The sequence below is a fragment of the Tachysurus fulvidraco genome, chromosome 25 (assembly GCF_022655615.1).
Source record: "Tachysurus fulvidraco isolate hzauxx_2018 chromosome 25, HZAU_PFXX_2.0, whole genome shotgun sequence".
NCBI lineage: Eukaryota > Metazoa > Chordata > Actinopteri > Siluriformes > Bagridae > Tachysurus > Tachysurus fulvidraco.
In genome coordinates this window covers 15,299,834-15,309,427 of record NC_062542.1, presented here as the reverse complement: position 1 = coordinate 15,309,427, position 9,594 = coordinate 15,299,834, and the positions used below count along the sequence as shown (strand labels likewise).

Here is a 9,594-nt window from a genome sequence, read left to right as displayed (position 1 = left end):
TCACATACGACTGAGTCTACAAACCTGTGCATGGAGAGAGAATGAGAAATCAACTTCGCTGGACTATTTCAAATCTTAGAGTGTGTGAGAAAATGGAGTGACCGCACCTCTCCTTGAGTTTCTGCAGGCCGATACGTTGTTTCTCCGACTCCCAGGCTAATTCTCTCCTCACTTCTGCCAATTTCTCTGCGTTCCTTCTCTCTATTTCTAAACGGAAACGGGGATCGAACTCCATCTCCTAAAACACAAGTCATATTGTCACATCCTTCGTACTGCTATTTGCAGCGTTGTAGCACACTTGAATGCAAGCTGGAGAATAACGTTCCTGGTAAAAGTAAATACGCATCTATTTAATAATGAAACAAGGGCTGTGTTACCGACGACTTCAGGCGGACGTGTTCCGGCAGACTCTGGTTAAGCTCCTTCAGGGCTTTGTATTGGATTCGCAACTCACCGATCCTCTTACGGCGCTCCTGCTTACTCAATTCAGCTGCCTGAAGTCTGCGATTAAACTCCTGCTTCTGTTTAGCTGTCTCTATACTAAACACACACACACACACACAATTTATTTGTAATTTCTCAAAGCACACTTGAAGAATTTGGTATAGTTATACTTTGAAGATCTAAACTCTAAGACAGAGTTTCTGTCTGCTCCATCATTTCCACACACACACACACACACACACACACACACACACACACACACCTGTCAGCAGCAGGGTCATCTATATCAAGAGGTGCAGGCTCTCTGTCCAGGCCGAGACGTGGCGCGGGCAGTTTGGCGTGTGCCCTCTCAGGTAATCGCTCCATCTCCTCCGTCTTCAGCAGCCTGAAGGAGAAAATGCTTCCATCAGCACCGGTGCTCAGCATGAAGTGGCTGTCGTGGCTGACATGGAGCTGCTGGAGGCTTCCACACTGGCCATCATGAACACTGAGTGCCCAGTATGCCTGCATGTGCATCGGTTCCAGTTCCCCGGACTCCAGAGGATATGCTCGGATACTGCCGTCCTCCATCCCACACAGCAGCAGCTGCCTCGTGTCACTGGGGGGACAGAAGACAGGATGTAAACACAAGAAAACAAATTCTGTGTGTGTGTGTGTATGGGTATGTGTGTGAGAGAGTGTAAGTGTGTGTGTAAGTGTGTGTGTGTGTGTGAGGTGTGTGTGTGAGTGTGAGGTGTGTGTGTGTGTGTGAGAGAGAGTGTAAGTGTGTGTGTGTAAGTGTGTGTGTGTGAGGTGTGTATACCAGAAGCAGACAGTGAGGATGGAGTTTTGATCGGCATCTTGGACTGGGACATAAGCAAACGGCTCATCTTTCCTCTCTGACAAGTCTGTAGACTGCTGCTCTGAAAATTTACAGTGATACAGATATCCAGCATCATAGCCTCCCTGTGAGAAAAAGAGAAAGAGAGAGAGAGAGAATATAGGATGTGCTTTAAAAGGTAGGAAAAGCTGTGCATTTTGTGAATTGTGTGTGCATTTTGTGAATGTTTGTGTGTTTGTACCACAGAAAGCCAGAATGCTCCAGGCTCAGTAGAGTAGAAAGCGCAGTGAACAGGACTGGGGGGACTGGGGATAAAGAGTGGTGGTAGCTCATCATCTTCCTCTTTGTCTTTCTCTTCCTCTCCCTCTTCCCCTGTAGTTTTTTCCTTATCCTGAACCTCTTTCTTTTTCTTCTCCTTTGTGGCCTGTCTCTGGGATAACTCTGTGTCCCTCTGGGTCAAAACACACACACACACACACACACACACACACACACACACACACACACACACACACACACGCACACACACATATACAGGAATTACACTTATACACTTATATCAATTTATTATAATTAATGCATACAGAATGTTGTGTGCACTTTAGTTCCTCAGGCCTGCTGCTGACCATAATGCGTGATTTGATGCTGTGAAAGCAGAAGTGCCTGATGGGAAGGTTTTGCAGATGGTATGTGTTTCCTGTAGTGGGAGCAAGTGTGTCAGGAGCTTCGACCTCCACAACATGAGCCATCTGACATACAACTAACAGAGTGTTTCTGTCCTGGTTCAAACAAACACACACACATATTTCTTAACAGCATACCAACAAAACGTATAATTACCATGTGATCAACTTATTTACACAACTCACATGTGACTGAGGAGCCCACAGCAGATCCTGCACCGGTCCTGGAACTTTCACAAAACCGATTGGCTCATATTTGTCACCCACTGAGAAAAAGAACACTGTGCCATCCAAACTCTGCAGGAGAGAGAGAGACAGAAAGATGAGTCACAGTGAGAAAAAGCAAGAATTAGACACACATGCAGTGAGATGGACATACACACAAGTAAAAGAAACACAAATGAGACCGAGGCACATACACACAGTTAAGAGAGACACACAATTGAGAAATACACACACACACAGCTATAGGACTCAGTATTTAGACACCACATGCACACACAGTTACAACCTCACAGTAACACACATACCCCAGTAGCCATGATCTTCCCATTGTGCTTGTAAGAGATGGCTGTCACAGATGAATTATGGGGTTTGAAGGCCTGTTTGAGATGAAGCTCCGAGACACTGTGTCTGGAAAATGCATCTTGGCTGTGAAGTTTATAGAGCTCCAACAGACGCACAACACCATCCTCAAAGCCCACCACCAGGAGACCCTCACCACCAGACAACTAGAGAGAGAGACCAAGTACACAGAACATGATGTTGAAATATCCCATTTGAACAGTTCTCTTAATGCTAAATGCACAGGAGGATCCTCAAGTACTAGGAAGCCAAATTTCAATTCCAAATATATCATTTTAAGAGATGTCTTCTATGTTTCTTCCCATAGTAAAAGTAATTCTAGCTAAAAAAAAAAAAAAAAAGACATTTTGCCTACAAACTGTCAACAAAGGAACACACCGTACGAGGGGCCCAGGTGAGAGCGCTTCCTCCCTGTCTGTAATGGCTGACTGTGAGCTGCGTGTTGGAAAGGAAGTCAAAAATCCTTACTGAACCTGCCACAAAGAAGACATTTTGTGTGTACTGACAGCCTTTAACAATACCAACAAAAGCCATTAACAAGATTGTAACAAAATGACTCTTACGGTCTAATGCAGTGGTGGCCATCAGGTGACTGAATCCAGACACATCCATTCCCTTGATTGCACCAGCGTGGAATGAGAAAAGACACTCAGGATCTAGGCTCTGAAAACACACGTGCGCACACACACACACACACACACACACACACACACACACACACACACACACACACACACACACACACACACACACACACACACAGATTGCAATAGACATAATGTATGTAGAGACTTTAGGGCATGAGTGTCCAAACTACAGCTCACCTCCATTCAAAAAAAAATCTTATAATTAGCCTGCTAAAATTAGCCTGCTAGGGCTTTTGCAAAACCACTTGAGCAACAAAAAAACACAGGTGTCTGGAAGACTGAGTGAATAACTGAAAAAAAAAAGTATTTGTTGGCATTAAATAGATGTGTTTACATTTGTTGCCTTTTGACTCATTTGGAGCACACACACACACACACACAAACACACACCGAAGAAAAAGTCTGTAAACATTGTACTTCTTCTTCCACTTTCAGCTTTCACCGTTAGCTTTGACCTCTTACCTGGCAGCTCCATCTCCAAAATCCTTCTACCATAATAACCATCTCCCTCCTCTGCACATGTCCAAACCATGTCAATCTAGTCTCTCTGTCCTTGTCCCCCAAAACAGCCAACCTGAGCTGTCCCCCTGACGCGCTCGTTCCTAATCCTGTCCATCCTCGTCACTCCTAAAGAGAACCTCAACATTCTCATCTCTGCTACCTCTATCTCTGCCTCATGTCTTTTCCTCACTGCTACCGTCTCTAACCCAAACAGCAGAGCTGCTCTCACTACTGTCTTCTACACCTTTCCTTCGATTCTTGCTGACACTCTTCTGTCAACCCTGACACTTTTCTCCACCCACGCCGACCCGCCTGCCCTTACCTCCTCACCTCTTTTCTACACCCTTGAGCTCTGTACTCATTTATAATAAAAACTCACTGTATTGAAGAATGACAAGTCTAGTTTCCAGATTCCTCCATTAGAATCCTGAAAAGAAACAAACGTTTAACAAACAAAAACTTTAAAGCAGCACAGCAGCTAGAGTTAATCCAGCTATGCTGTGTCATAACAGATGATCATGCGTGTTGAATCTGTATGAAGTTATAGTGTGAGTTTAAGTGTGTAGACCTGTGCAAACCAGATAGTGGAATCTGGGACGGTGCTCTTGACCATGGAGAGAAGGCTCACATTGCGGCCTACGATCAGTTCGTTCATGGGCTCCATCTCAAACAGCCCACTGTCGTCCACACAGTCTGCTGCATCAATGGTTTCCAAATCCCAGCACTACAACAGACATATTGCTAACTGTATTATTCACATTATAAACTATTACAGTATCAAAATTTATGTACACATAAAATTTATAGTTGATCTATGCACTGGATTTATAATCAATAACAAAAAGAAAAGTGTACAAAATAATGAAATATGTCCATTTAAGGTCATCTGCTTAAAAAAGGCAACTAACTAATAAACTTTTTTCTTTTAGTCAAGATATTTCCAGAATAAAGCACTTAAGATCACATTCTGAATCCTAGACACTGTCCAATTTGTCCCGTAAATCAGACCCGACTTTAAACCATCATGTGACCCATGTACACATCTCTAATTAGATTAAATTACTCTCTAAAGTTGACAGAGGCAGAATCAACAGCCCCTGGAGAGGCAACTCACCCTGACCGCTCCATCGGCACCCACAGTTATCAGCTCTCCTTCATCCAGTGCAAACTGCTGTATAGGCCCTTTGTGACAGTTGTGCCCGGCTTTCCGTTTGATCTCAACCTTTATCAGACCTCCATCCCATAATAGCATGTTTCCCCACTCTGAACCTGAGACCACCTGATGGCAAGAGAAACAGGAAGACAAGGTATTTGGTGGATGCTTTGTGTGTGTGTGTGTGTGTGTGTGTGTGTGTGTGTGTGTGTGTGTGTGTGTGTGTGTGTGTGTGTGTGTGTGTGTGTGTGTGTGTGTGTGTGTGTGTGTGTTTGTAAGCATATCCATGTGGTCACCAAACACACCTTCCCATCAGGGAGTTCAACATGGCCTTCTATATCTGTCGTTGAGGTCTTTCCAAACCTTCCCAGCATGCCTTGCAGCTTCAGACCAGTGAAGGTTTTGGCCATTTTCCAGAACCTACAAACCAGCAAGCAGAATTCTACTAAACATACAAGAGTACTATGAGTATTAGCATTAGAGGTGTATACATGCACGTTTGCAGTAACGAATGAACTCTGACTTGATGTGTCCAGAGCCGGCGGTGGTGAGCTGGTCCGGGTTGTCTGGTGAAAATGTGACACGGTAGATATCCTGAGAGAAGGCTTTACCGTGCAGCACCACCTGTTCCTGGTTCCAGTCCCACACCGTCAGCATGTAATCAGGAGCGCCTCCAACGCTCGCCAGCAGTGTGCCGTCACGATTAAAGTTCACACAGCTGTATGCCTTACCTGTGCCTCCTGTTCAACACAAAAGCACAAACACGCTCATTTCAGATGTATTCCTATCATTAATACACAAACACGTGTATTAAGTTCTTTTTCTGTGAATGAAATCATTACATTTATCTTACATTCATTCATTCATTCATTCATTCATTTTCTACCACTTATCCGAACTTCTCGGGTCACGGGGAGCCTGTGTCTATCTCAGGCGTCATCGGGCATCGAGGCAGGATACACCCTGGAGGGAGTGCCAACCCATCACAGGGCACACACACACTCTCATTCACTCACACACTACGGACAATTTCCCAGAGATGCCAATCAACCTACCATGCATGTCTTTGGATCGGGGGAGGAAACCGGAGTACCCGGAGGAAACCCCCGAGGCACGGGGAGAGCATGCAAACTTCGCACCCACAAGGCGGAGGTGGGAATCAAACCCCCAACCCTGGAGGTGTGAGGCGAACATGCTAACCACTAAGCCACTATGCCCCCCATTTATCTTACACTTTTTCTTAAATAAAGAATTTCACTAAATTTCACTGAGTGAAAATCCTTTAAGTGTCTTGTATAAAAGTGGCATGCTGTTACAGGAAAATAAACAATGAGCATTGTGTCATTTATAGCACAGCAATTTGTCAACAATTAAATTATTGTGTGTCTTATCCACTTACAGTAACTTAAGTTATAAAAGCTGTATTAAATCCCTCATTGAGCTTTATATATCACCCTTAAGCCATTGCCTTAGGGAAAGATTTTCATGTGGAACTGATTTATTTTTTTATAGAAGTTTGAAAATAAGTCTGACAAATAATCTACAGTTTTGTAGTTTCAAATATTAGACAATACCTTTGAGCTTACGATGGGGCTGCAGTGACGGATATGCATAAATAATTATATCAGGCTGATTGCCTTTCTCTGCCATGGCAAAATATCTCCTATTGGGATGAGGCTTCAGACACAGAAAGAAAGAGAGTCTGGATTAAAGATTCGTCAAATACTCAAGCACAAAATGGATATCATTTAGCTGTATTATGTTTCATTGTTGTTTGATAAACAATTTAGAAATTCTGGTCACAGTGTTTCAGACTACCTTAATGGCGCCGATGCCTCCTCCACTGCAGCTGGGGATATAACGCTGCTGTTTGGTGGTCATGTTTAGAAGGACCAACATGTTTCCAGCCACGAAAGCCAGCGTGTCCTTGTCCAGCAGCTGCAGGTTTCCTCTTCGCTTGCAGTCATAACCTAATGAATGTCTGGCTCTTGGTTAAGGATTGATTCTCAGGATTGTAATATATGCAGACAGACAGACAGACAGACAGACAGATAGACAGGTCTGCTGTTTATTTGCAGGATACGAGAGTTGCAGAAGGTTCTTCGGGATGTTTGAATCCGGGCTTGTAAATGCATCGGCCATCGTCTGTGAATTTAAACTACACAAACATAAGAATACGAAATTATTTATTTCACTAAAGCTGTTAATAATTTTAAAACAATTTTTAAAAAATGTTGTTTAACAGGGAAATCCCGCATTGATGGTACATGCTCCTACATCAATGAAAGGTAGTGTGGTCAAAACAACTTGGAGCTCAACATGCTAAAAAAAGTGGAGATGATAATGGACTTCATGAGAAACCCCCATGAACTCCCCCCACTCTGGACAGCACTGTGAATGAAGTGAAGGCATTCAAGTTCCTGGGCTCTACCATCTCCCAGGACCTGAAGTGGGAAACTCACATCAACACCATTGTAAAAAAAAAAAAAAAAAAAGGCCCAACAAAGGATGTACTTCGTTAGTCCGTACAGCAGGAGCTGCTGAAACAGTTCTACTCAGCCGTCATCAAGTTTGTTCTGTGCACATCAATAACTGTCTGCTTTGGCTCAGCTACAAAATCAGACATCAGAAGACTACAGAGACCGTTTTGGACTGCTGAAAGGATTATTGGTGTTCCCCGCCCATCCTTCAAGAACTGTATATATCCAGATTGAGGAAAAGGGCTCAGAAAATCACACTGGATCCCTCACAGCATGTATTATCTGGCAGAGCACCAAATACCAGCACAACCAGGCACAAGAACACCAGGCAACCAACCTCATGAACAGTTAAATATTCCCCATTTTACAATAACAATGTGCAAGAACCTTATATTTATTTGCATCTATTTGTATTTACATAAGAGGATTTTTTTATTTTTAATATTTTATTCTTACCTTATTTTTATAATCCCTGTGTTGTTCGGTGTACTGGAAGCGTATGACACTAAAATAAATTTCTTATAAGTGCAAGCATATTTGGCAATAAATTTCTTTCTGATTCTGATTCTGATTCTGAAACAGTGGAGTTGTAGTAACAACACAACCTACACTTTTCATCATCTTTATCCATTGAAACTTTCCTGTATACAGTAAAATCCAAAACTAGCTAAATAACCCTGATTCAAAAATAAAAATGAAGATAGAAAACATTCAAAACGATTACAGTCTGAGGTGTCTATTTAGTTTCAGCCTGTTAAAAACTTTAAAGTTTGGAGTTAAACCATCTCGACTGTATAGAACAGCTCGTTTTTAAACTTGCCACAGTTCCTATGGTTATTACTGGTTATTATTGCCGACCACCATCGTGAGTGGCGAATTGTGTTTCGCTGGGTGGCTGGAACCTGCTTCTACATCAATGAAACACAATGGTGTAGAGATATAACAATGTTAAAGATGTGTTGTCCAGATCTAGAAGCACTTTTCATTAACTGTAATCTGTTCTACTCGCCATGGGAGTCTCACTTGTCCATTCTTGTGAGTGTTTACATGTGAGCCTGGCTTTACAAAAACTCACTGTTCAGATTACAGGGACAGGTCTCTCTGATCATTGCCTGGTTCATCTTATACCAACCTACAGGCAAAAACTTAAGTCTGTTAAACCTGTAGTAAAGACTGTAAAGAGTTGGACCAAAGATACAGAGAGGGTTTTACAAGCCTTACTGACCTTACTGATCGGATTGTATTTGAAGCTGCTGATAACGATCTGAACGAGATCACTGAGACTCTAACTTCATAAGTCAGCTTCTGTGAGGACATATATCTAACATTCAACAATGATAAGCCATGGTTTACAGGAAAACTTAGACACCTTCGATGGGCCAAAGAGGATGCCTACAGAAATGGAGAAAGGGTCTTGTACAATCAGGCCAGGAACACTCTGAATGAGGAGATTAGAGTGGCTAACAAGAGCTGGCCAAAAAGTTGGAGGATCAGTTCATGTCTAACGTCTCAGCTTCAGTCTGGAAAGGCCATCACTATCTACAAGACAGCATCCCTCAGCACCCAAAACCCCACACTTACATGTGCTATTTACATGTGTATTTTTTATATTTTTTTTTAATAGTTTATTCTTACCTTATTGTTATTGTCTGTGTGTTGTTGTCTCTGTGCACTAAAAGCGCATGACACTAAAAAAAAATCCCTTATAAGTTATAAATACTGGGCATTAAACCTCTTTCTGATTCCGAAACCCTGAGCTGTGACACAATCTACACTTTTCATCATTTTTTTAATACAATAAAAGCTAAAACTAGCTAAATAATCCCGATTCACTAATAAAAAATTAAGAAACAATAGAATCAAACGATTTAAAAACGTCTTCACCTTCTGAAACGTTTACGGTCTGAGGAGTCTATTTTGTTTAAGCCTGTTACCATAGAAACTATACGGCGTCGTGTAGCGTGTTAGCAATGCATTGTGGGAAATGTAGTTCATTGGCGTTGTAGTAAAAGACGCCACAGCTTTGTCATAAAGTTGGGAATTTAACCGACAGACAGATAGATAGATAGATAGATAGATAGATAGATAGATAGATAGATAGATAGATAGATAGATAGATAGAGTCTTAGTCTCTGAATTTGAACTACACAATCATAATAATATAAAATTAATAAATAAATTGAATTCACTAAAGCTGTTAATAATTTTAAAATAAGAAACCCAGTGAACATAGAGTCAGAACATATGGACACTTTCCGATTGTTTTAGTTTTGTTTTTTTT

General features: G+C 42.0%; 1 protein-coding gene across 5 annotated transcripts in view; it reads right to left on the bottom strand.

The window, feature by feature from the left end:
• Window positions 1-9,265, bottom strand: part of LOC113661222 (cilia- and flagella-associated protein 44) — a 15,032-nt gene extending 5,767 nt beyond the window's left edge. Inside the window, exons 1-21 of one of the 5 annotated variants that reach the window (XM_047808559.1) lie at window positions 9,198-9,215; window positions 8,949-9,001; window positions 6,917-6,991; window positions 6,652-6,814; window positions 6,408-6,510; window positions 5,357-5,573; window positions 5,139-5,253; window positions 4,795-4,959; window positions 4,249-4,404; window positions 4,060-4,107; window positions 3,096-3,195; window positions 2,911-3,005; window positions 2,478-2,678; window positions 2,134-2,244; window positions 1,891-2,043; window positions 1,506-1,715; window positions 1,247-1,389; window positions 707-1,042; window positions 378-540; window positions 108-238; window positions 1-24 (exon numbers count right to left, since the gene is read on the bottom strand). The exon at window positions 1-24 is cut by the window's left edge and continues 191 nt beyond it. In XM_047808559.1, the coding sequence (XP_047664515.1) occupies window positions 1-24; window positions 108-238; window positions 378-540; window positions 707-1,042; window positions 1,247-1,389; window positions 1,506-1,715; window positions 1,891-2,043; window positions 2,134-2,244; window positions 2,478-2,678; window positions 2,911-3,005; window positions 3,096-3,195; window positions 4,060-4,107; window positions 4,249-4,404; window positions 4,795-4,959; window positions 5,139-5,253; window positions 5,357-5,573; window positions 6,408-6,510; window positions 6,652-6,814; window positions 6,917-6,975 (2,693 nt within the window). In that variant the 5' untranslated portion in view covers window positions 6,976-6,991; window positions 8,949-9,001; window positions 9,198-9,215. Of the gene's footprint in view, window positions 25-107; window positions 239-377; window positions 541-706; window positions 1,043-1,246; window positions 1,390-1,505; window positions 1,716-1,890; window positions 2,044-2,133; window positions 2,245-2,477; window positions 2,679-2,910; window positions 3,006-3,095; window positions 3,196-4,059; window positions 4,108-4,248; window positions 4,405-4,794; window positions 4,960-5,138; window positions 5,254-5,356; window positions 5,574-6,407; window positions 6,511-6,651; window positions 6,815-6,916; window positions 6,992-7,769; window positions 7,819-8,948 lie in introns of those variants that run through there. The other 4 variants (XM_047808557.1, XM_047808560.1, XM_047808558.1 and 1 more) reach the window with 4 other exon arrangements.
• Window positions 9,266-9,594: the final 329 nt, after the last annotated feature.